Here is a 25,936-nt window from a genome sequence, read left to right as displayed (position 1 = left end):
TGTTTCTTTTTGGAATTCAGATGTTCCATCCTCCAAATCGCTAATTCTATCTTCTGTCTCTTTAAATCTATCGTTGTAGGTATCCATTGTTTTTTCCATCTTTTCTACTTTATCCTTCACTTCCATAACTTCTGTGATTTGTTTTTTCAGTTTTTCTATTTCTTCTTTATATTCAGCCCATGTCCTCTTCATGTCCTCCCTCAACTTATCGATTTCATTTTTGAAGAGGTTTTCCATTTCTTTTCGTATATTCAGCATTAGTTGTCTCAGCTCTTGTATCTCATTTGAACTATTGGTTTGTTCCTTTGACTGGGCCATATTCTCAATCTTCTGAGTGTGGACAGTTATCTTCTGCTGCTGGCATCTGGGCATTTAGTCAGATTTCCCTGGGTGTTGGACCCAACAAGGTTGTAAGATTTTTCTGTGGAATCTCTGGGCTCTGTTTTTCTTTTCCTGCCCAGTAGGTGGCGCTCATGGCGGTCGTTTGTCTGCGGGGCAGTCGACCCCGGAAACCGTGCATGGAGGCGGTGGTCGCTGGCCACGGTTTGGGGGAGTGCTGGTCCAAATTGCCCAGCTGGCCTGAGACACCAAGTGTGATGGGAGGGCCCCGCTATCCAACGTTCCCAGTCAGACCGGGGAGCCACGTGCGTGGAGGGGACCCCAGTTGCCAGCTGCCTGGGCCAGGAAAACGTGCACCCCTTGGGTATCTCACTGCAGCGGATTCTCCCTGCCCGTTCAGCCGTTCCAGAATGGGGTACGCTGTCTTTTTGGTCTCTGTCGTGACTCCAGGAGCTGTTTCGTATTGTTTCTGTTTCTTTAGTTGCTTTTCTGGAGGAGGAACTAAGACCCGCGCTTCTTACTAAGCCGCCATCTTCTCCGGAAGTCCCCCTTCTCTTGCTTTGAGCAAGATTCTCAGAAATGAATCAGCACAGGTTTAATTGCCTTTGCGACATCCTTCCATGGTATGAATCCCTGAGGTCCTTAGATGAGCAAGTACACAGGGGAGAAGGAGCAGTTATAAGTTTCCTGGATCCACAGTGGGCATCTTTCATGGATTGAGACAGTAAAAGTTACAGGTAAGTTTCCTGATACTGGTGAGGGTGTAATGAAATGTTTCTATGCTCACAATCAGTACTGGTTGCAAATGTAAGATTGCAGGAATCATTCAGTGGATGCTTTGGACATTATTGTAAACATTTTTCTGATCTGTATATATAAGGTGCCTGTCTAAGGATAACATCTGAATCCTCTGCATTATCATATTGGTTTTGAATTAAGGAATTATATTCAGAAAGTAAGGGAACCATGCAATCCAGTAGCAACCTGCTATCATATAAGAAAGAGATGACTTATGGAGAAAACACCATTTACTAACTGTGTAACTCGTAGATTCATATTCAACCTCAATTTTGTCATCTAAAAATCATTGTTATTAAACTTTAAACCCTCTTATGATGAATATTTTAGGGAAGAAATGAAATGTTGCATGGGAAATACTAAGCCAGCACTTGAATCAAAGTGTTGAAAGTCATTTGCTATGCTTTTTATAAATGGTGAAATTCTGGGATCATTAAGAGAATCAGAGAATATTAAAATCAGATAGTATCAAGACTGTGATTAAATCCAGGTGTTTGTAACTCTTTTCCAAAGATAACCCCTTTTAGTTATCTTGGATTCCAAGCTTTCAAAGATGTTGCCCATCCATAAAATATTTCTCATTTTGTACTTATTCATTGAAAATAGGCAGCCTAAGTGACTTCATAATAAATCCACAAATGAACAAGCAATAAAAAATGTATTGATATATTTCCCATAAAAATCATATGAGAAAGAGCCCATTCTAGTGAAGGTGAAAGAAAAAAATATATATATATATACAGAAATGAGATTTTGTAATATAACAAAATCAGCTGTATTGAAGAAAATAATAAAGTAGGAAAAGGGTATAAGAAATGACAAGAAGTCAACTACAATGCAATAGACAAGGCAGAATATAAAAGAGGCAAAATCTTGCATATCTGAAACTTGACTATGTAAGGCAGCTAGTTATGAGGATGCTTTGGATGAGCATTCCTGAAGTACAGAGGAATAACTACAAAAGCCATCGAGCTATATTTCATACTTGTGGAATAGAATGGAGGGGAGCTATGGCTGGAGCATAGCAAGCAATGAAAAGGTGAATAGTGCAGGTCAGGAGCAGAAAGAAGGCCAGGCTTATGGAGCTTAGACATCTTTGACTAACTTGAGAAGTCATTGGACAGTTGAGAGCAGTGGGATAACAGGACTTAAATGGCATTTTAACAGAGCTAGTCTGGCTCCCTGTTGAAAACTGAGTCAACTGAACCGATGACAGAAATGGGAATCCATTTGGAAGCTTTTGCAAAGACATAAATGGTAGATAATAATGGCTTAGTCTGGGGTGGAAACCCTGGAGTTGAGAAAAAATGATCAGGTTCTGATATATTTTAAAGATAGAGCCAAAGGCAATCTTGCTAATTAATTGGACATGGTGTGAAAGATTGAGAGGATATATATTGAATGCTATTACATGATTTCCTCTAGACTGGATTAATACCATTTCTTCAAAGGGATGTTGGAGTGAGAAGCAGGACTTGGAAAGTTTTTCAGGAACTCAGTTTTGCTTAAAATGCCCGGTAGGCATCCAGTAAGAGGTGTTAAATAGATATATGGATGCATGGGTCTGGAGCTCAGAGGAGAAAAGTGGTTAGCAGATACAAAATTAAGACTCATTTATAAATACAGAACAATTAAAGCCATCAGACCTGATGGGATCATCAAGGAATAAATATAGATGGAGAAGGAAAGCTGTTAAAGCAATGGTTTCGGGGCATTTCAAAATTCAGAGGCTATGGCAGTAGTGCTGAGAACAAGCAGCAAAAGGAGTAGAAGGAAAGCACGCAAGCATGGTGTCCTGAAAATGAAGTGTATGGAATATTTCCAGCAAGATAGAGTGATATACCATGTCAAATGCTGCAGATAGAAAAAATCTGATGAGGACTGAAATTGGATTATTGGATTAATCTACATGGAGTTCACTGGACATTGATAAGGCCTTCTTTAGTGGGTTTTAGGAGAAAAAACTTGGTTAGAGCAATATCCCATTGTTTGAGATTTTGCTCAGATAAAAGTGAACTAAATACTAGCAATGAGAGTCTATTATGAACAGCAGTTTCCTAGGTCCCAGGTGAATAGACCTACAAAGGGTAATCAGCATATTCACTGGGATTTATGTTTATTTAGCTACAAAATGACAGGTTGGTGAGCAGGTAGCGTGATTGTAATTATCCCATAAGTTGACTGTCATTGTGCATTTTATAGGTATATTACTGTGTACATTATATATTTTAGATGCACAGTACAGAATATTTTATTTTTGCAGAGAATATACAGTTTATTAGAATATTTTACTTGTGCTTGCAGTGAATTCTGTAAAAGATGGGCACATTTCTGTTTTAGATGAAATACTGAGTCACGTAGTCATTTTCTAATGCACTTATTTTTGTTTAATCTTTATTATGTAAAAGTCTTTAATAATAAAACATAAATTCATAAAAAGGAAAATAGCATATAATATTATAGAGCTAAACCCAAATTCACTTAACAATGGAAGTAACTCTGTAATTTTTTATTATAATTATTAATTTATTTTTTCATTTTTTTTCATGGGCAGGCACCAGGAGGCAAACCAAGGTCTCTGGCATGGCAGTGAGAACTCTGCCCACTGAGCCACTGCGGCTTGCCTTCTTTTACTATTTTTATGTGTTATGTGTCTATTGTTGAAAATGGGTGAAAGATATCTTATCAGATGTGTTCAATAACTACATAATTGGATTTCTACTTCTGTATATATATTTTAAATATTTTGTATCAGATACCATCTTCTAACATCTTTTTTCCTTGTAATATCCTGATTATTTTCTATATCTGTAGACATTATTATGACATATGATTCCAATCAGTGTCTAGTTGTCCATGAAACATGTGCATCACAAGAAGATATCTCTTTCTTTAAAAAATGTATTAAATATATGTATGTAACACTCTATTTTAGGAGAAAACATGTCACATTTTAAGTTAGAAATCATACATTTAGCCCAAAAGCAAATCCACAGGAGGAAGAAAACAACAATACAAGAAAACAGGAATGAAAAGCCTCTCTTTCATTTAGTTAAACTGTCATTCCTAGAAGAAAAAAAGCAACTAACAAACTTAGAAACTTGAAATTTGAATATGTATCTGTAAAATCTTATTAATTTTTGCAAAATAAAAAAATCTAAAATGTATAAATGTATTGATTGGTTCATTCTAAACTTCTAGAATTTAGTATATGTTCAGTATATGCAACACCATGATTCATTATGAACACTCATTATCCCCCCTCTTAGGTGAGACTCCTTGCAGCCATGGAGAGGGGCAATCACATCGTGACTCAGTTCATCCTGGATCCCGTGATGCAGTTGGTTCTGTTTGGGGTGTTCCTTGGAGTTTACTCTGTGACCGTGGTGGGAATCACCACTCCCATTGCGTTGATCTGCAATAACTCCTGGCTCCACACACCCATGTATTTTTTCTGGAAAAGCCAGATGTTGGAAATCTGGCTTTTCTGGGTCTCTGGTATTCCTCTGTCTACACCCCAAAGATTCTAGTGATCTGCCTCTCTGAAGACAAGAGCATCTCCTTTGTTGGCTGTGTAGCACAGCTCCTCTTCTCTGCTGGGCTGGGCTACAACGAGTGTTTCCTGTTGGCTGCCATGGCTTATGACCACTATGTGGCCATCTCAAAGCCACTGCTTTATTCTCAGGCAATGTCCATAAAGCTAAGTGTATTTTTCATGACTGCTTCATATCTTGGTGGGTTTAGTAACTCTGCTGTCATCACAAAAAGAACTTTTGCTTTCAAATTCTGTGGGGACAACATCATTGATGGCTTTTTCTGTGCCTTGCTTCCATTGGTGAAGGTCGCTTGTGGCAGGAAGGATGGTTACCAGGCTGCACTGACCTTCCTCCTGATTTCCAATGTCATTGTCCTCACTCTGTTCATCCTGGCCACTTACCTCTTCATCATCATCATCATCTCGAGGATCTGCTCCACCCAGGGCTGCCTCAAAGCCTTCTCCACCTGCTCCTCCCAACAGACCTCTGTCACCCTATACTATGGCTCTATTCTCCACACATATGCTCGACCCCAGTCTAGCTATTCACTGGATAGGGAAAAAATAACTTCTATATTTTACACTGTGGTGTTCCCCATGTTGAACTCAATGATCTACAGTCTGAGGAATAAGGATGTGAAAGGGGCTCCCTATGCACTTTCAAATAAATCCTGTTTCTCTACCTTTAAGAAAATGCAGCACAGTGTTGATCAGGGTATTTGTATCTCACACATTACTGTCACTGAGAGCCATCATGATCAAGGATGGTTTTGGAGTTACAGAAGTTCCCACCTTGGCACATGATTTTGTAAAAGACATAAGATAAGAAATTAAGAGCAACCTATGATGTAGTAGACTTATATGAAGCATAATAAATTGGATTTAATTCCAAATCTGTATTTATAAAAAGCAAGCAAATGAACAACAAAGAAACTAAAATGTGTAAGAACTCCACTCTGAAAGCAAAGTAAAAGAACAATCCCTTCACTTTAGTGTAAGTAGATTTAGGCAGACTGAAACTTAAAGTATTTATCTGTGTAATAATTTCTAAAAAATAGGAGAAAATGTGCTACATGATTGTTGATATTTTCCTATGATATAAAACTAGACAACAGTCATCACTTTCTTTTCTTTTTACCGAATTTTAAAACATGTTTATATGAATTACATCCCCCAGAGTATTAGAACAGAGATCCAGTAGCATCTAGGAATGAACTTGGTGCAATATAAACTCAGAAGACATGATATCACCAATGTTTTTATCTCTTATGTATATTCTTCAATTAAGTAAAAATTCATAAAGTGCCAATAGGTTTGACTTATATGAACCACTCTAAAGGCCTGTGTTTTATTTTTTAGAGGCAGTTTACAAGGATTTATGCCATCCAAATTGTGGTAGTCTGAGCATCAAAACACAATTATTATAATAAAGCAGGCAATAACTGTGGCAAAATTAAAGAAAGTAAGAAATGTAGTCTATGTGTACATGTTCAAAAGAAAAATGTTTATATAGAGAATGCAAATAGATAGTGATAAAAAAGGAACATATTGGAGAGGTCCCACGTAATTTTTTATTGCTTTTTGTATGTAAGGCAAGGGTTAGATATTATTTTAATATAATATAATATAGTCTTGGTGTCTATCAATGTAACAATAACAAAAAAGGAAGAATCTGTTAGTTAGCCATGTAGTCACAGAAAAAGCAGACATGCCACACAGAACCAGGAGAACCAGTCAGCACAGATGTCCAGACACTTTAACCTGGAAAGTGGGTCCCAGATGATACAAGTGTGCTGTTTTCACACATTGTAAACTAACACAAAACCCAATATAGAAGCACTGGAATTTTAAAATTCTCAATTTAGACAAGTGTTCTGAATAAGAAAGCTATTTATGCTGACTCAGGCTTTTTCTATTACATGAACTCTCAATAATTCCCACCCCTAATATTAAAGTTCTAAATAAACCATGTGCTTTTTTTTAAGTATAAGCATATTAAAGCAGCAATTACAGTGTCAGAAAATCAGTTATTTGTGCCAGCCAAATGAAAGTGGAAAATACTTAAATTAGAGGGAAACATCTGTTAAAAACTCAATTTTAGGTGAAAAAGTTTTCATTAAGATGTACTATTATTGTAAACCCTGAGATTTAATACAAAAATGAAGCTAAACTGATGGTCAAGTATTCCTACTTTTATCCTCTTAGGAGAAGCAACCAAGTTCCATTTTCCAAACAAAAATCAATATCTGTTCAGAGACTATAAACTTAACTAGGCCCAAGTGTATATATTCATACTATTTTGTATTTCAAAAGCTATCTCAACTCTAGAATCATGTCTAAATAATAACCATAGTAAAATCATGTCTAAATAAAAACCCTAATTAGAAGATAAAGAAAACATAACAATAATCTTAGGAAGAATTAAAATAAATATTCACTTAAAAATATTTAATTAAAAATATGGGGGTTTCAAAGGTAGTTCAGTGGTAGAGCTCTCGGCTGCTCTGCATGGGACTGGGGTCCCCTGCCTGTGCAATCCCCTTCCCGAGAGTGAAAACAAAATCAACAAATGGTGCTGCAATAACAGAATAGTTACATGGAAAAAGAATGAAATGTGACCCCCACCATACAGCATACAAAAAGAAAAAAATTAAGGCATGATGTTTTAGAATATGTATTAGTTTACCAAAAACGTTTTTTAATCACTGTGTTAGAATAGTTCATCTATCAATCAAGGTTTAAAAGCAAAAAGATTCTGTCACAGTAATTTGAAATTAGAGTATAAATGATAAGAAATGCAATTTCTTTAATTATAAATTTAAAAATTAAACTCTAAAGGCAAAGATATGTCCTTTACAAATGACTTTAATGAATTCAATATTAAAAAAACTAAAATTGTTATGGGTGTGGATACAGAAATGTCTTGAAATTAAGTGTTCTAATAGAAAATATAAACTCTCGATCACCTTTCACGATTCATATAGACCACAAACCAGTGGCATTTCTTGATTATTGGCTTCTTGCCATCCCTAAAAACATACTCAAAATGTTCTTATATTCATAGTTGGTTTTGCATCTATATGAAAGTCAATAAAAGTGAAATAACAAATATCTACATAACTGAAACACACAAAATGACAAACACCTACTAGGTAATTGCAAATAAATTTCATTGTCTACCTGCCTTCTTCCTGGTCATAGGCTATTCATCTTTCTCAGTCTTGCAGTCGAATGGGACTATTGACTTCATAAACTTTCTCAATCCTGTGAGATGCCACCATTTTATTGGGTTGTCATACATTTTCTTTCAAACAATATTCAAAGAGAGTACCAAGAAGTACACTGCTAAATACATGGAATACAAACAGAGATTTCCTTGACTCATTCTGTAGCACATAATAATTTTCCTCTGGTGATTGGGATCAGTTACACTCGAATCCCAGGGAAGTGACCCTGTTGATTCTAGGATAAATAGACACCTAGATGGACAGGGGCATCTCAGATTCCAATTGATCAGAACATTGATGCTGTTCTTTGGAGAAGCAATCTTCCCTTGGGGGCATAGACTTTGTAATCCTTTAAGTGTAATGTTAATGTGGCAGGAAATAAAATTCTAGTAAACTATTTCATACAATACAAAAGCAACAGTTCAAACCATGGTTGTATGAGAGCCATGAAGATGTAATTAAATGTGCAAGAATTTTATTAGGGGAAACACCTTTCTCTATGCAGGGCAAAGTAGGGAGAAAGACAGAAATGTCAAGATATGACAAGCAAGACAAGATGCAAGTCTGATCCCTAAATGAAGGAGAGACGGGAGAAATCATCAAAGAAAGCATCCTAGACCATTGTGCCATCAAAGGAAGGTTCAGCAAAGTTATCCAGAAGGCCAGGAGCTACCTTCAGCTATAAGATGAATTCAGGGTCAAAAAATGGAGGGCTGTCTTTGTACCCTAGTCAGGCTCATATTAACCAGCAGTCATCCCTCGGTAGCATGACTTTGGGGCAAATGTGGAAATGGATTTTAGAGCTCAACCTGTAGTTGTCTTGGTCAAATATATCCTCTGAACTTGGAAGTCTGCCAGATTCATGTTACTGACCACTATGATGTTTCATCTTCAAACCCTCAGTTCCTGGGGATGTACATACTGGATAAGAAAAGATAGACTCATACATTGACCACCATTTTAACATTTACATCCCATTTTGGAGAACACCTCAAACATCATGATGCAGTCTTCCTCTAACTATTGCACAATTCCACAAAATCCATTTCTTCTGAATGATGACCTAAGAGTAAAGTCAATATTTTCGATGGACAGGAGACCATGTTGCTATTTCTTTGTCATCTAAACTATCTGGTATATGTTTCATGGTATGCCAAGCTGATGAATTAGGTATTATAAAATCTGTATTGAGAAATGCTGACAGGAAAATGCCAACTATAAAATGGATTAATGTAGCAAACACATTCAATAAATATGCCTATTCCTGAACAGAAAAATCACTGCCACTGCTGTTCTGGATTAATAGGAAGTAGTCTAATTGAATCAACCTATTAGGCCAGTGTGTTACCAATTTTACAGAAAAATGATGGTATTTCAGAGGCAGGTGGTGTCCATTGTAGGAATTTGGAACACTGTACAGTGTAGTTGACCAAATCAGCCTTGATGAGTAAAATCCATATGACTGACCCCTTGTCAGCAGATGTGCCCATTTTGTATAGAGCCACTTGAGCATGAAATGTATCTGGGAAAGAAGAAAAAAGCATGTCCTCATATTCAACATGATTAGTGAGAGCTCTTGGCATATGCATGTGTGGATATATGCTCATATCTGTGAACATAAAGTGTTTAGGGCATCTAAACTCTAATAGATTTTGAAGAGTAACTACAAGTGCCTGGCTCTCATTTTATGTAGGAAAGCTGACAACATCAAAGAGTATTGCTTATCCCTCAAAGACCTTATCTAGTTAACACTACATTGATCTCATTCAATTGTATAGGTTTTGAGGATTTCTATTTCTTTTTATTCCTTTCAGACCACACAAATCTACAAATACTACATAAAACATGACCATAGGGACATTTTCCATGTCGGTTGTTCCCTGTACCTTAATACCATCAGCACCCTTAGCAAGAAGGCTGCTCACTAAATTAAAGGGGATTGTACAAACACATGTCAAGTTACTATTGTTGAATCTGTACAGCTCTCTCATTCAATCAAGTGTTTGAAGAAATCATTAACCTCTGCACTTTCCCAAGGGATGCAGTGTTCATTTTGCTCATTATCTGGGCAGAGCATTTCTGCAAGGAGCATTTTTTAAGAATTTCACTTGAACCATCAGAAAATAATAATCCTCATTCTAGGGATCAAATAATGATATCTAATACAAACGTCCTGTTTTATTCTGTCCATATTCACCCAAAACACCTTCTGAGTCTAGGTAAATAACTGAAGCCTGTTGACCTTGTCCCTGTGGGCCCATAGATTGATCCACTCAATCCACATCAGGAGTGTGGACCTCAGTGGTGTTTTTCAAACTGTGGAAATTAGTGACACATCAGAAGTAAACAATGATTTCAAAAAGTGCAGTGTGTATACTCGTTAAAATGCAGCTTGAAATTTATTGATTTGTTGTATATGTTATATTACACAATAAAAAATGCTTGGAGATGAGTGGCACAAGCCTCTCCAAGAACATCAACTAGTTGCATCCTCCTACCCCATAGCATCAATAATGCTTTTCAAAATGAACAAGTTAGGCAAGCCATTGTCCAAATATTACTAAAGATTGGGAGAAGGATCAATGAAGAGAGGAGTTTTAACAGAGAAGATAGGATTTAACAAGTGACTAAATGTTTCAGACGTTGCTCTCTATATGCATTTCATAAACTGACATTACTGAAAATAATTTTAATTATCTTAATGCCACCATATGCCATATGCTATGCATTCCCAGTGTGCTGTTTACCCAAGAAGAGACTTTTCTGCATATTCCTTAAGTCTGTGAACAAATTAATCCAAGACACACCATCTGAGGAATTGATTGCAAATACCAATTTCTATATCTGACAAAGTTCTGTCAGGATTCACAGGCCACTCAAATTGATTAAATTAAGAAGAATTAGAAAAGAGACCAATTGCAAAGATATGAACAGAGTATGGAAAAACTATCCATATACAATAGTCCTTTGCTATAGAATTTTGCTACATCTAGGCCTGAAGGAGCAATATTTAAGAGGAGTTACCAGAACTATAAAGATTCTGTACTGAGGACAGAAGGACCAAAACTGAGGCTTTGGGAAAGAGGTAAATGTGGCTCTCAGTATCATTTTTTTTTGCTTGGATGAAGTACTCTGACCTTAGGCTTTTTTCCATTTTTATTCTTCTCTACCTTGTCTAAATGTAGTAATGTACATACTAGCTCATATTCTGAAGCAGAAAACAGGATGAAAAAATGTAGGAATAGATCTAAAAGGGAAAATGGAAAATATCAGCACATAAAAGGTACGTGAGTGTCTATGTATTTATTTATCTTCAAATGTATATCTAAAGATACATGTGTGCAGTATACATGTGTGTATATTATATTTTCATTTGATGTCATCAAAACTCAACAAATAATGTGAAAAGCCATTATAACTAAATACATCTATGAATTGAGTATCATGTCATCCAAACAAAACTTTTTGAACCTTATTAAATAATGTTTCAGTTTGCTAATGGTCCTGGAATGCAATATACCAGAAATGGTTTGGCCTTTATAAGGGGGATGTATGAAGTTAAATTTTACAGTTCTAAGGCCAAGAAAATATCTGAATTAAGACATCCAGAGAAAGAAACTGTGACTCTGAAAGAAGGCTGGTGGTGTCTGGGCCTGTCTGTCAGCTGGAAATTCATGTGGCTAACATCTGTTCGTCCTGCTTTTTGGTGTATCACTGCTCTCATCTTCTGATTCCAGTAATTCTCCATTATCAGTGGTTCCTCGCTTAGCTTCTCTGGGGCAAACAAGTTTCATCTTCTCTACTCAGCATCTTAAATGTCTGTGTCTGAGTTTTCTCTCAGAAGTTTCCTTGTGTCAGCTCTTTACAGGAGTCCTGTCAAATGGAGTCCCACATTGAATGAATAGATCATGGCTCCAAGGAAGCAATATAATCAAGAAATTTCACCCTCAAAAGATTTGCCCCCACAAGATTTGATAAGGATTAAGAGAATATGGCTTTTGTCTAGTACATAACAGTTTTAAACCAGCACAAATAAGATTTTTCCAACTTTCTCAATGAACACTTTTCTTTAATTTCCTTGTTAGACCTTTTCCCAGGCTGGAAATCCATGAAAAATTCCTTAAATACAGTTCACTTGGAATGCAAACTATTTGAAAAGATTCTACTGTTGTTAATCTAATGATAGTTGATACTCTGGCAGATAAGAGATTCCTTGAGCAGACCTGATCAAATGAATTCCAACCATAAGGAGTGAGTCCCCAGAGCTGAAATCTTAGTCATCTGTTAGTTGGGGCTTGATATTTCTGAATTAGACCCCTGATTTATGAATGCTGCCCATGCTTCAAACCCTCTGCTAAGTAGTTTCAAAACATCATCAACTATAATATTTACAAAATCTTCAATAAATATTATAATTCTTCTTATTCTTTTAAACAGGTCAACTGAGGTTTAAAGAGCTTAAATCACTACTATAAAGTACCACAGCTGGTGAACAGTGAGACAAACCTTGAGCCCATGTCATCTGTCTCACCTGTGCTGTCCCCACTGCAGCACTGCAGTCTCGGGTTTGTCTCCACTCAAGGCATGCAGGCCAGTGATTCCTAACTCATGGTTCCAAATAACTTTTGTACATAAAAGATAATCTGATGCTCAATTGAAAACTGTCTCTGTCACAAGCTTATTCTATTAGGAAATGCAAATTGTCTGTATATTTCAGTCATTAGCTTATGTACTATGTGAATATTTGTTCTCATTTTTCTGGAACTTGACTGTGAAATGCACAAGAGAATTAGAAATTTCTACCTCCAGAAAGTCTAGGGAGCAATCAACAATTTTGACTGCGGAATAAAACATTCTGTGATGTCATCTCATTTGTACTCTTTCCATACATAGACTCTGTACTCCTGATAGATCTGCTAATCTTCCACCAGTTCTTCAACCCTCTGTTCCATTACCAGCTTTGATCTTGGTCTCTTTTGCCAGAAATACCCTCCTCCCACATGGCCAGTGTCCACTCATGGTTTAAGGATAGATGCATGCTTCCTTTTCCAATATCAGCCCCCTCATAGCACACAACTTCCCCCTACCCTTAGCTGGGTCTCCTCTTTGGCTTGTCACCCATGATCAAGTATGATAATTTGATCATGGCCTATTGCACTTACTTGTTAGCAAGATTTGTTTTCATTCTATAAAATATGCCCTTCTTGAGTACAAAGCTTGAGAGCAAACTTTAGATAAACCCTTTGTCCTTACTGCCTGGCAGTGTACCTGGAGAACAGGATGGGTGAAGTGTGCTAGGAGAAATGGTTTTGAGCCTTGGCTTTGTCAGTCTCCACATTCACAACCATGTCTAATGTATGAACAACCTTTCTGTGTCTCAGATAACTCATCTCTATATGGGAATTATAATTAATTTTATTTCACAAGACTATTGAGAGCAGCAAAATGAGATGAAAATTCTACAGCAGTAGAAGAATGTATGGCCCGTACTGAATGCTCAGTAACTGTCATTTTGATACATAATGGATAAACTTGACAAGCTAATAGGGCACTCATCAATATGAAACTGTCCTTTCACTTCAAAATTGGGTAATGGTTTGATGGGGAGTGAGAATACATAAGGTTGTGCAAAATCTACCTGTATAGACACTGAAGATAAGTGACAACTATATGTACAGCAATATAGTCATACTTGGATAGTCAAAGATGATGCATCTCTAAGTTTTGCATGGTAAACAGCATATATCCTAAGTATTATAATTTGATCACCTTGGATTGAAATCCTAACTGTATTCAAGTTCTGAGTTTAGCTTGGGCAAGGTAATTGACTGCACTTGAAAATCTTTTGTCTATATGGAAAGTCTAAGACATACTTCAAAGTTATTTGACAATTAAATAATGTTCTAGAAAGTTATTTTCTAAGGAGTAGTTTTCCAATATGTCATAACCATCATCACATTTTTTAAAATTTACCCTTCTATTGTTTGAGCCACATTCTCCTAAATGAGCCAAAACATGTTTAATTATCTTCGCAGAGCTTTTCAATGCTATGAACCCCTGAGGTGCTTAAAGGATCCAGTACACTGGGGAGAAGGAGCAGTTATAAGTTTTCTGGATCCACAGTGTACACCTTCATAGGTTGAGACAGTAAATTTGCAGGTAAGTGTCCTCACACTGGGTGGAGTGAAATGAAATGTTTCTATGCTCATATCAGTGTTGGTTGTAAAGGTAAGTTCACAGGAATCATCCAGCAGATGATTTGGACATTTTTGGAGACATTTTTCTGACCCTATAGTTATGAGGTACCCATTTGTAAATAAAATCTAAATCCTCTACATTTTGTTATATTGGTTATGAATTAAGAGCTATGTTCAAAAAGAGAGGAGTCGAGTAGCATCCTAATATCATATTATAAGGAGGTGGCTTAGTGGTTAAATACGAGGTCTCTGGAAAAAACAATAACAGTTATTGTGTAAAATTGATACTTATTAAACTTTAACTTGGCCATCTATAAATCACTGCTATTAATCTGTAAGCCTACTTATAATGAGTATTGTAGGGAATAAATTAGGTGATGCATGGAAACACTAAGCCAGAACTTGACTCAAAATGATGAAATACTTTGCTTTGATATTTTTAAATGTTTTTGTTGCATAAATATAACATATATACAAAGCAGAGAAAGAAAAGTGATCATTTTCAGAGCACTCTTCAACAAGTAGTTTCAGGACAGATCGCAGAGTTTGTCATGGACTGCGACAGTATCCTTTCAGAATTTTCCTTCTAGCTACTCCAGAATATAGGAGGCTAGAAGGAATAAATATTTTTTATCATTACAATTGACTTTTTTTCTTTTTGTGCTAAATAACATTTATACAAAAAAACAGTAGATTTCAAAGCAGAGCACAACAATTAGTTGTAGAACAGATTTCAGAGTTTGGTATGTGTTACATTTCCACTATTTTAGGTTTTTATTTCTAGCTGCTATAAGACACTGGAAACTGAAAGAAATATCAGTGTAATGATTCAACAATCACAGTAGTTTGTTGCACCATACCTTCTCATGTTTGATCTTTATAGCCCACTCTTTAAGGGTATTTCAGCTATGTCCATTCTAACTTATTCTGAACTGATTTTTATGAATGATGAAATTTGGGGATCATTAAGGGAATCAGAGAATATTAGAATGAGGCAAGATCAAGACTGAGATTGAATCCAGGTGTTCGCAACTTTCTTCCAAATGTAGCCCTTTTTAGTTACATTGGATTCCATAGTTTCAAAGATATTACTTTCCATAAAATAGTTCTCAGTGTGTACTAGGTGATTCATTTAAAATAGGCAGCCAAAGTGACTCATAACAAGTCTACAAATGAACATGAAATAAAGAGTGAACTGATATGTTTCCCATCAAAATCACATGGGGAAAAGCACATTCTAGGGAAGGTGACAGTAAAAAAAGTGATATACAGTAGTGATATGTTTGTAATATAATAAAATGAGCTTTCCTGGAGAAAATAATAATGTAGTAAAAGGGCCTAAGAAATGAAAGGGGGGCCAATCATAGTGTGGTGGAAAAGGAAACCCCTAAAAATGGTAAAAAGATACAACCTGTAATCTGATAGCGTGAGGGAGCTAGTTATGAGGATACTTCAGATGGGCATTTCTCAAATACAGAGGAACAACTGCAAAAGCCATCAGCCTACTCCTGGCATTCTAGGAAGATAATGGAGGGTAGTGTTGAAGGGGAGCATTCTGGGGCTCAGAAGCAGAGAGATGAAAGGGCTAACAGGGCTTGGACATCTTTGTGATAAGTTAGGCATTGACTAACTTGAGAATTCTCTGGAGGGTTTAGAGGAGTGGAATAACAGGATTTAAATGGCATTTTACAGGGACTGCTCTGGCTCCCTGTTGAAAATGACTCAACTGGGCTGATGACAGAAACGGAAGAGCATTCAGTAGCTTCTGCAATAATAGAAGTGGGGAGGACAGGGGCTTAGTCTAAGGTAGAAACTCTGGAGTCGGGAAAATCTGGTCAGCTTCCAATATACTTTAAAGATAGAGCCTAGAGAATTTTGCTAATTAGTCAGGTATGATGTGAAAGATAGAGAGGATACATGTTGGAAGTTTTTTCATGATTTTCTGTAGGCTAGATTAGAGCCATTTACTGGAAAGGGGAGTGAGAAGCAGACCAGGAAGTTCTGTCAGGAACATAACTTTGCTTGAGATGCCCAGTAAACATGCCATAAAATGTGTGAAATAGGCATATGGATGCATGGGTCTGGAGTTTGGGGGAAGGAAGAGGTCAGCAGATACAAAATTAAGACTTATTCAGAAATACAGAACATCTGTCAGACCAGACAGATCACCAGGGAGTGAATGTAGATGGATAAAGGAAGAGGTCAAACGATTGATTTAGGAGAACTTCAAAATTCAAGGAATGTGGCAGTAGTGCTGAGAACAAGCAGCAAGAGAAGTAGAAGTAGAACATGCAGATATGATGACCTAAGAACTAAATGTAGAGAGTTTTTATAGCAAAAAAGAGTGATAAACTGTGTCAAAATTTGCAGGTAGATCAAATCAAATGAGGAATGAAATTTGATCATTTGTTTTATCTACATGGTGTTCATTAGGCCTTCATAAGTCTATCTTTGTGGAGTTGTAGGAGTAAAACTTTAAATTGAAACTATCTTCCATTGTTCTATATTTACTCAGAAGTAAGTCCACTTAAGAATACCAGTAATGAGATCCTAGGATGAGCAGAGCACTTTCTTAGGTCCTAAGAGAATGGGCCTGCAGCAGCTAATAATCATCTTCACTGAGATTTATGTTTATTTAGCTCCAAAATGGCTGAGGTTTGGGGGCAGTTAGTGTCACTGGAATTGCCCCTTAATTTGCTTTTAATTATGTAGTTTTTGCATTTACCACTATGCACACACTTCGTTATAATATTTCAGTTGTGTGTGCAGGTAATGCTAAAGAGAGTGGAGAGATTTCTGTTCCAGATAGAATATTAAGTTACATAGTCATATTCTAATACATAAATTTTCCTTACATTTCACATGAAAAAAATCCTTAATAAAACTTAAAATAGTAAAAAGACAAATAATATGTGATATTCAAGAACTGGATGCAAAATATACATACATTTAAAAATGGCTTTATAAATTATTTTATATATTATGTGTCTGTTGTTTAATATGAATAAAGTACATTTTATCAGGTAAAAACATATAAACACATCATTGTGTATCATCCTTCTGAATATGTATATTTTAAGCTTTGTGTGCAAACATTTATTTTTCCTTATAATATCCTGAGTATTTTCTATATATGTAGATATCATTTTGAGATAAGATTCTAAAATGGCTATATGTATGTATGTATGGTTGCGCTAGTAACAATGTGGCCATAAGAAAAATATCTGATTCACTAAGAAATATGTTAACAAATGATGTGAAGTCCAGTGTTTATGGGAAGACAAGTCACATTTTATTTTAAAAGTCACATAGTTTGTAAAAACTAAATTAACATTAGGAAGAGAACCCAAACACAAGAAAATACAAATTACAAGCGTTCATTTAGTTTAATATTCACATCTAGAAAAACATGAACTAGCTTATAAAATCATAATTTGCATATGTAATTTTAAATTTCTAGTGAGAGTTGAAATTTAAAAGTATTAAATGAGTACTTCTACTGACTAAATCATTCTAAACATATAGATGTGCCAGTGTTGTGATGTTATTTAACATATGTTCAGTATATGCAGCATAATGATTCATTATGAACACTCATTATCCCCCCTCTTAGGTGAGACTCCTTATAGCCATGGAGAGGGGCAATCACACCGTGACTCAGTTCATCCTGGTGGGCTTCACCACAGATCCCGTGATGCAGTTGGTTCTGTTTGGGGTGTTCCTTGGAGTTTACTCTGTAACTGTGGTGGGAAACAGCACTCTCATTGTGTTGATCTGCAATGACTCCCGGCTCCACACACCCATGTATTTTTTCATTGGAAATCTGGCTTTCCTGGATCTCTGGTATTCCTCTGTCTACACCCCAAAGATTCTAGTGATATGCATCTCTGAAGATAAGAGCATCTCCTTTGCTGGCTGTGTAGCACAGTTCCTCTTCTCTGCTGGGCTGGGCTACAGTGAGTGTTTCTTGTTGGCTGCCATGGCTTATGACCGCTATGTGGCCATCTCCAAGCCACTGCTTTATTCTCAGGCAATGTCCATAAAGCTAAGTGCATTTTTGGTGACTGCCTCATATCTAGGTGGCTTTAGTAACTCTGCTATTGTTACAAAAAGAACTTTTGCTTTGGAATTCTGTGGGGACAACATCATTGATGACTTTTTCTGTGACTTGCTTCCTTTGGTGAAGCTCGCTTGTGGCAGGAAGGATGGTTACCAGGCTGCACTGACCTTCCTCCTGATCTCCAATGTCATTGCCCCCACTCTGTTCATCCTGGCCACCTACCTCTTCATCATCATCATCATCTCGAGGATCCGCCTCACCCAGGGCCGCCTCAAAGCCTTCTCCACCTGCTCCTCCCACCTGACCTCTGTCACCCTATACTATGGCTCTATTCTCTACACATACGCTCGACCCCAGTCTAGCTATTCACTGGATAGGGACAAAATAACTTCTATATTTTACACTGTGGTGTTCCCCATGTTGAACCCCATGATCTACAGTCTGAGGAATAAGGATGTGAAAGAAGCGCTGCACAAACTCCTCAAATAAATCCTGTTTCTTTTCCACTAAAAAGATGCGAGCAGGGAGCAGTGGTAGAATGCTTGCCTTCCATGTGGGAGACCGGGTTCAATTCCTGGACCATGCACCAAAAAAAAAAAAAGATGCAAGCAACAATTTGTTCTGGTTATTCATATCTAAAGCATAAGTCATTTGGGCCCTTAATGATCAAGGATTGTTATAGAGTTAAAGAATTTCCCACCCTGACAAGTATCATTTCAGTAGACATAAGAAAAGAAAATAAGGGCAACCTCAGAGATAAAAGTCTAATATAAAATATAACAATTTGGCATGAATTCCATGATAATTACAAAACAAACAAAGTCAAACCTGAAAGAACCCTGTTCTTAAAATAATGGAACAGTGCATTCTCTTTAACATAAGTAGATTTTAATAGACTGATAAATATCATGTCTATATAGTAATTTCCTAAAAATAGGGCAAAATATGTGAATTAATTTAGATTATTTAATTTATAATATTATAAATACTAATTTATAATATTTTCCTATGATTGAAAACTAGTCAACAGTCTCATTTTCTAGTCATGTTGCAGAATTTAAATTTTTACTGTTTACCCCAGAGCATTAACTCAGAGTTTCAGTAGTACCTAGTAGTACCTTGGGATCAATTTGGCTTAAAATCAGCTCAGAAATCATCTCACCTGTCTTATTGTTTGGGAGGTGGTGTATTGTCCTGGAATTGAATCCGCATGTCCTGCTTGAAAGACAGGCATTCTAATCACTGAACCAGTCACCTGTATTTTTTTTCTCACACATGTGTTTTTCCATTAAGGAAAAAATTATTAAAGAGTCTACAGGTTTTCTATTTATGAATCAGTATATGGGCCTATGGTTTATTTTCTAGAGGCAATTGAATGGATTATTGTCATCACAATTGTGATTTTCTGAGCACAAAAATGCAATTATTATATAAAACATAAAATAATTATGGTGGAGTAATCAAGCCAAGAAATGAAATCTATGTACACATGTTATTTGAAAGAAAAATGTTCATATAAAGAATACAAACAGATAGTGATTTTTAAAATGGGGCAGATATATGAGGTTCCATGTAATTTTGATTTATTTTTAAAAGTAAGGCAGTGCTAATATAATTAATGTTTCTACAGGATATATATATGCTCATGTGTCTATCATGTAAGTGCTATGTTTGTTCTGTTAGTTAACCATGAAATTCCAGAAAATGTAGGAGTGTCACTCAGAACCAGGAAAGTGCACTCAGAACTGATGGCCATACATATAGCCTTGAAAGTGATCTGAAGGGATGCATAAATTATCAGCTTTTGCATGTGTTAAACTACTAGAAACCCACTAGAAGCAGTGGAATTCTAAAATGCTTGATTTAGCCAAATGTTCTAAAAAGGAACACTGCTTATGCTGACAGGAATTTTCTAAAACATGAGAGTTCAATAATTCTCACTACTGATACTGAAGTTCGTAGAATAAGGCATACTTTTTCAGTGTTAAACTGCATCAGTATGTTATGATGGCAGAAAATAAATTATTGAATATAAGCCAAAGTAAAGCAGAACATCTATTAACTGGAGAGAAATGCTGGTTATAAAAATTTAACATATATGGGGCATGCAATGATGGTTCAGGAGGCAGAGTTCTCATCTGCCATGCTGGAGACCCAGGTTTGATTCCTGTTGCCTGCCCATGCAAAGAAAAAAAAGATAAATAATAAAATAAACTGATGTGACAGATTTTTATGTAAGATGTGGTATTATTGTAACTCTGAAATTCAACTACAGAACAGAAACTCAAACTCATAGCCAGTGGCTTTTATTCAACATTCTTAGGAGAAGCAACCATGTTCCAGTGTCCAAAGAAGAATCAAATTAAATGCAGAGACTAAAACCTTAGTAAACTAAATGTATACTCTTATTATTTTGTATATGGAAGGAATGCCTCAACTCTAGAATCGTGTCTAAATAATAACGCCAATACCTTAATAAGGAGATAAAGAAAAGCTAATGATAATCATAGGAAGGCATAAAAATAAATATTAATTTTATCAATATTTAATTACAAATATGACATGAATGTTTTAGAATATATATAAGTTTAGCAATAGGATTTTAATCTCTGCTCTGGAAGTAGGCCATCTATACTTTATGGCATTAAAGCATTCAAAAACACTTGGCATATTAAGTTGAAAATGCAGTATAACATATGAGGAAATTTAATTTTTCTAATTATAAATAAAAAATTTTTAATTTCAAGGGAAAGTTATTTACAAGATATGTCTTTTAGATATGGATTTTATGAATTAAACATTACATGAAGTATAAATTTGTTTGCATGTTGATACAAGAATCTCCTGAAATTAAATCTTCTAAAAGAAAATGTACAACTCTTGATGGCCTTTTATAGCAGGGCCATGATCCAGGGGAATTTCTAGATTGCAGGTTCCTTATAATCCCCTACATTATAATCTAATGAAGTAACAAAGATCTATGCAGCTGAGACATAAAAAATCATAACTATGTATTAAATAATTGCAAGTAAATATCATTGTCTATGGGCCTTCTTGGTTCTGTTATATTCATTCCTTCCTAGTCTCTCAGTTGAATGGGAATGTTTATTTGGTAAAATATCCTAAACCTTTCTACTTATGAGATGCAGGTGTTTAGCCATCTTGTTTTGATTGAGTGGTAGAATGTGTCCTTTCAAAGGGCATATGTTTCCTCTGACAGGGTGTTCTAAGAGAGCAAGAGGAGGTACACCATTGAATACATGGATTGCAAACAGAGTTTTCCTTGACCCATTTTGTAGTATTTACTCATTTGCTTCTGGTGATTGGGATCAACACACTTCTCAGTAAAGTGATCTCTGTTGGTTCAGGGCCAGTCGAGTCCTAGATGGCCAAGAGCATTTCAGATTGCAATGGATGAGAATACTGATGATGTTCCTTTGGGCAAGCACTCTTCTTGAGTGCATAGACTGCCTAATCACTGAGACTAGGGTTCTAGAAGCATGAAATAAAAATTCTTGTAAGCTATTTCATATAATAATAAAGAGACAGTGTAATCCAGAGTCCTCTGAGAAACAACAGGAAAATGTAATTAAATGTACAAGGATTTTATTAGGGAAACAACTATGATTGTACAGGGCAAAAAGAGGAGGGAAACAGGATGCTGTAGGTGTGGAAACACAAGACACAAATGTGACTCCCAAAGGAAGGAGAAAAGGATAGTGGAAAGAAAACTATACCATTGTTCAATCCAAGGAAAGCTCAGAAAGATCAGCCAGAAGCCCACAAGGTAAAGTCAGCTCTGAGGACAGGCTTTCCTTTATCTCTCTCTCATGGTTATTCATTGACTGTCAGTAGTGTTGGGAGGGATGATTTTGGTGCAAAAGTGGAAACAGATGGCAGAGCCCTGCTAATAGGGGCTTTGCTCAATTACAGTCTCTGAGCTTGGAGGTCTACAAGACTCACATTCCCGGCCACCACAGGTAACATCTATTTCATACCCTTAGTTTCTGGAGATGTACATTCTTGATAAAGAAAGATAGCATCATATAAAGGCTAACATTTTAAAACATAGCTCATCTTGGAGAACATCTCAACAATCATGACTGAACCATTTTCAAGTTGATTCTTGATGCCTGCCCATGCAAAAAAAACATATATATATGTATATATATGTATACATAAATGTATGCACATATACATATATATATAAAGAGGAGGACAGCAGTGAGGTATTAGAAAATGTATGCATATATATGTGGAAGGAAAGACCAAAAATGTCAGTGCTAATGTGAATGGTGAAATTCTTATGAATAGTTGTACTAAAATTTTATTTTTGATATTTTTTTGAATGTGCTTATTACAGACAAAGGTATTAAGCTTGTCCTCATAGAAGCTTATTTAGAAGCTTAACTAAATTCCTACTTCTGAGCTTCTAGCCTCTCATTTGTAAAATAAAATAATCTTTAACGTGCAGTGTTATAGGGAGTATTAGTAAAATATCTATGAAACATTTGATATATGCCCAGACTGAACTGTAACTTTCTTCATAAATTCTTGTGGCAAAATATAGTGATCACTGGGTCTAGAATAAGTGAGTTTTATTTGTTTGTACATTCAAAATTATTTCAATTGTTCTTAATTTCCCTTGGTGGGGCTATGTGCGATGTTGTTCCTTGAAGGAGACTACTGTGAAGTGTCCATTTTCTGAGAAAGAAGTCACTCTTTACATTGATATACAATCCTAAAAGAGTGAGAATATTTTTATAGTGAAAGCAATTCTTTAACACTTTGCCAAATATTATGCTAAAGTAAAGGCACAGAGTTTAGAGAGCTATTTTCTTTATACATAATTTCATCGTTATAAGGGAATTTGGAGGGGACACTGACAGATTGTGTTAGAAAACCCAGGAAAAAATATATATGTTCTTAGTCTTAGTCTATTTCTGTTGGCACCATTCTGTTTGTATGTAGATGGGTTACTTTTAGTTAAGTTGTTACTCAGCTGAACGAGACTGGGCATAAACACTAATATGGAGGCTTTATGAAGAGAAGGTGTGCTGGTTTGAAATGACGTATGTCTCCTAGAAAAAAACATGTTTTAATCTAAATCCCATTTCATAAAGGTAGAATAATCCCTATTCAATGCTGTATGTTTGAAACTGTAATCAGATCATCTCCCTGGATGATGTGATTTAGTCAAGAGTGGTTGTTAAGCTGGATTGGGTGATGACATGTCTCCACCCATTTGGAAGGGTCTTGATTGGTTTACTGGAGTTCTATAAAAGAGGAAACATTTTAGAAAATGGGAGACTCAGAGAGAGAAAGCAGAATGACATAGCCATGAGAGGCAGAGTCCACCAGCCAGTGACCTCTGGAGATGAAGAAGGAAAACGCCTCCTGGGGAGCTTCATGGAACTGGAAACCAGAAGAGAAAGTGAACAAATGATGTCGTGTTCACCGTGTGCCCTTCCAGCTGAGAGACAAGCCCTGACTGTGTTTGCCATGTGCCTTCTCACTTGAGAGAAACCCTGAACTTCACTGGCCTTGAACCAAGGTATCTTTCTGGGATGGATGCCTTTGTTTGGACATTTCTATAGACTTCTTTTAATTGGGACATTTTCTGAGTCTTAGAACTGTAAATGAGCAACTTATCAAATTCTGCTTTTTAAAAGCCATTCCATTTCTGGTATATTGCATTCTGACAACAGCAAACTAGGATGGAAGGACACTTGGAGGAGTAGAAACTGGAAATCAACAGAACAGTGAGGACATTGCCATGTGACATGAAGTTCAAGGAACCTCAATGATTGTCATCCTTCCAGAATATCACTGACCCAGGGGGGGAACAAGGCTTCTAGCCCAGAAAATGCTAGAGAAAATTTCATGTTCTTTAAGGCAAAATATCATTTTGACATTTAGTCTAGCAGCCAGGAATCTAAGACAGTCATCTTACTTAAAATAAATAGTTCAAAATCCTAATCACAAATCTAGTAGTTCAACTATTCTATACCTTCTCCAAAGCAACAAAATTTGTTTATCAAACTTCAAAGCCAAAACAAACACAAAATAAATTGAATTCCATTTATTTTTCCTTAAGAACTCCAAAGACAAGAAAGAGGATAAATTTTGAGGAAACCCTTTTTTATTGTGCAAGGAGGCACAACTTCATTGGGGAGAATATCAACAATTCAATATTTTAGGTTTAAATTATTTCACATTACGACACAATAATAACAATTAAAGAGTAGTTTACACAATATTTCATTGTTTTCAGTATAATGTACTTAATTTAAATATTGCAAGGTTTAAAAAAGTATCACCAAGGCAATACTTTGGAAAGTTCAAAAAGAACATTCAGCAAAAAGGAAAAATGATGATATTTCATCTCTGTTTTGCTTTTCTGAAACCCTCTTTGACATCCTTGTTCCTCAGGCTATAGATGAGAAGGTAGAGTGATGGATTCACCACCATATAGGACAGGGCAGCCACTTTGTCTCACTCTAGGAAATAGTGGAGCTGTGCCTTGAATACATGAGGACAAGGACCCATAGAAATGATTGAGATCAGGTGGGAAGCACAGGTGAGAAGACCTTGTGCCTCCCAGAGGCAGATCCAATCCTCAGGATAGCCAGGAGGATGCTGAAGTAGGAAATGAAGATAGCAGGTGTGCTGGACAGTACTGTGAAGCTCACCACACCCAGAAGTACTTTTTCATAGACCTGGATATCTGAAAAGAACATTTTTACCAGTTAGTGGAGCATCACAGAAAAAGTGGTCAATGATATATTTACCACAGAAATTCACATGGAAAATCTTGGCAGTGTGGTCTATGGCATTGCAGAGATCTCCTGTTCAGGTCCCATCAACAAGGCCAGCACAGAAGGAACTAGTCTTGGTACCTGAATAGAGTACTGGGCTACAAATTGCCACGTGGCAGTCATAAGCGATGACTGCTAGGAAATAGCACTCAGTGTAGGCTACAACTCAGGAAAAGAAGAACTGGGCACCACATATTGCCAAGGGACATACGTTTATCTTCAGAGACACAAATGGCCAAGATTCTGGGGGTATACACAGATGTGTACTAGAAGTCCAGGAAAGACAGACTGCCAATGAAAAGGTACATGGGTGTGTGCAGGTGAGAATCAGTCCAGATTAAGATAACAATGGTCATGTTTCCTGACAAGTTTACCAAGTAGAGTTTCAGAAATATTGCAAGTAGAATCAGCTGCAATTGGGGGTCAGATATGAAGCCCAGTAAGGTCAATTCAATCAGGAATGTATGATTTCCTGCTTCCATGTCTGCAGTGGAAAAATAACTGATTGAGATGATAACCAAAAAAAGATGTTTCTTTGCCATGCAGCAATTTAACAAGGACATCAATTAATTCAACTATTATCAAGAGGCTTTTTTCAGTGGTTTTAAAATTTAATCTTGAAGCTCATAAAAGTTACTAACAAGTTATTAACAGGTTACATGATTGAGTAAAGGAGACATACATGAAAACACCACCTCCAGATTCATCATGCATTGAGAACCCAAAAAATCTCAGCATTTATCTACATATAACTGACAGATTCTTATGTCCCTGGCACTTTGTTGATATTTATATGAATGCCAGTATTGTGCTAACACTACTGCTATTAGTCATAATGTGGCAAAATTGTATATTACTCAGTAGTGCCAGTTACTATTATTTCTTATTCTTAACCACCTTTATCATCACTGCAACCACAAAAGGAATATTATGATTTTTCTCTTTATAGTTAATGAAACAGA

At 36.3% G+C, this 25,936-nt stretch overlaps 1 protein-coding gene, 1 long non-coding RNA gene and 2 pseudogenes across 2 annotated transcripts in view; 3 read left to right on the top strand and 1 right to left on the bottom strand.

The window, feature by feature from the left end:
* Positions 1 to 1,071, top strand: part of LOC143645974 (uncharacterized) — a 326,483-nt gene extending 325,412 nt beyond the window's left edge. The window contains exon 4 of the long non-coding RNA XR_013157216.1: positions 909 to 1,071. This is a non-coding gene — a long non-coding RNA (uncharacterized LOC143645974). The remainder of the gene's footprint in view (positions 1 to 908) is intronic.
* A 3,353-nt stretch (positions 1,072 to 4,424) lies between these two features.
* LOC143645596 (olfactory receptor 9G19-like) lies at positions 4,425 to 10,747 on the top strand (annotated as a pseudogene).
* A 6,980-nt stretch (positions 10,748 to 17,727) lies between these two features.
* LOC143645964 (olfactory receptor 9G19-like) lies at positions 17,728 to 18,645 on the top strand. Its single transcript, XM_077115053.1, has one exon. It carries the CDS (start codon positions 17,728 to 17,730, stop codon positions 18,643 to 18,645), a length of 918 nt encoding a protein of 305 aa, XP_076971168.1.
* Positions 18,646 to 24,537: 5,892 nt separating this feature from the next.
* LOC143645595 (olfactory receptor 9G4-like) lies at positions 24,538 to 25,465 on the bottom strand (annotated as a pseudogene).
* Positions 25,466 to 25,936: the final 471 nt, after the last annotated feature.

The sequence above is a fragment of the Tamandua tetradactyla genome, chromosome 9 (genome assembly GCF_023851605.1).
Source record: "Tamandua tetradactyla isolate mTamTet1 chromosome 9, mTamTet1.pri, whole genome shotgun sequence".
NCBI lineage: Eukaryota > Metazoa > Chordata > Mammalia > Pilosa > Myrmecophagidae > Tamandua > Tamandua tetradactyla.
The sequence above is the reverse complement of the archived record's forward strand: the minus strand, read 5'-3'. Positions and strand labels throughout refer to the sequence as shown.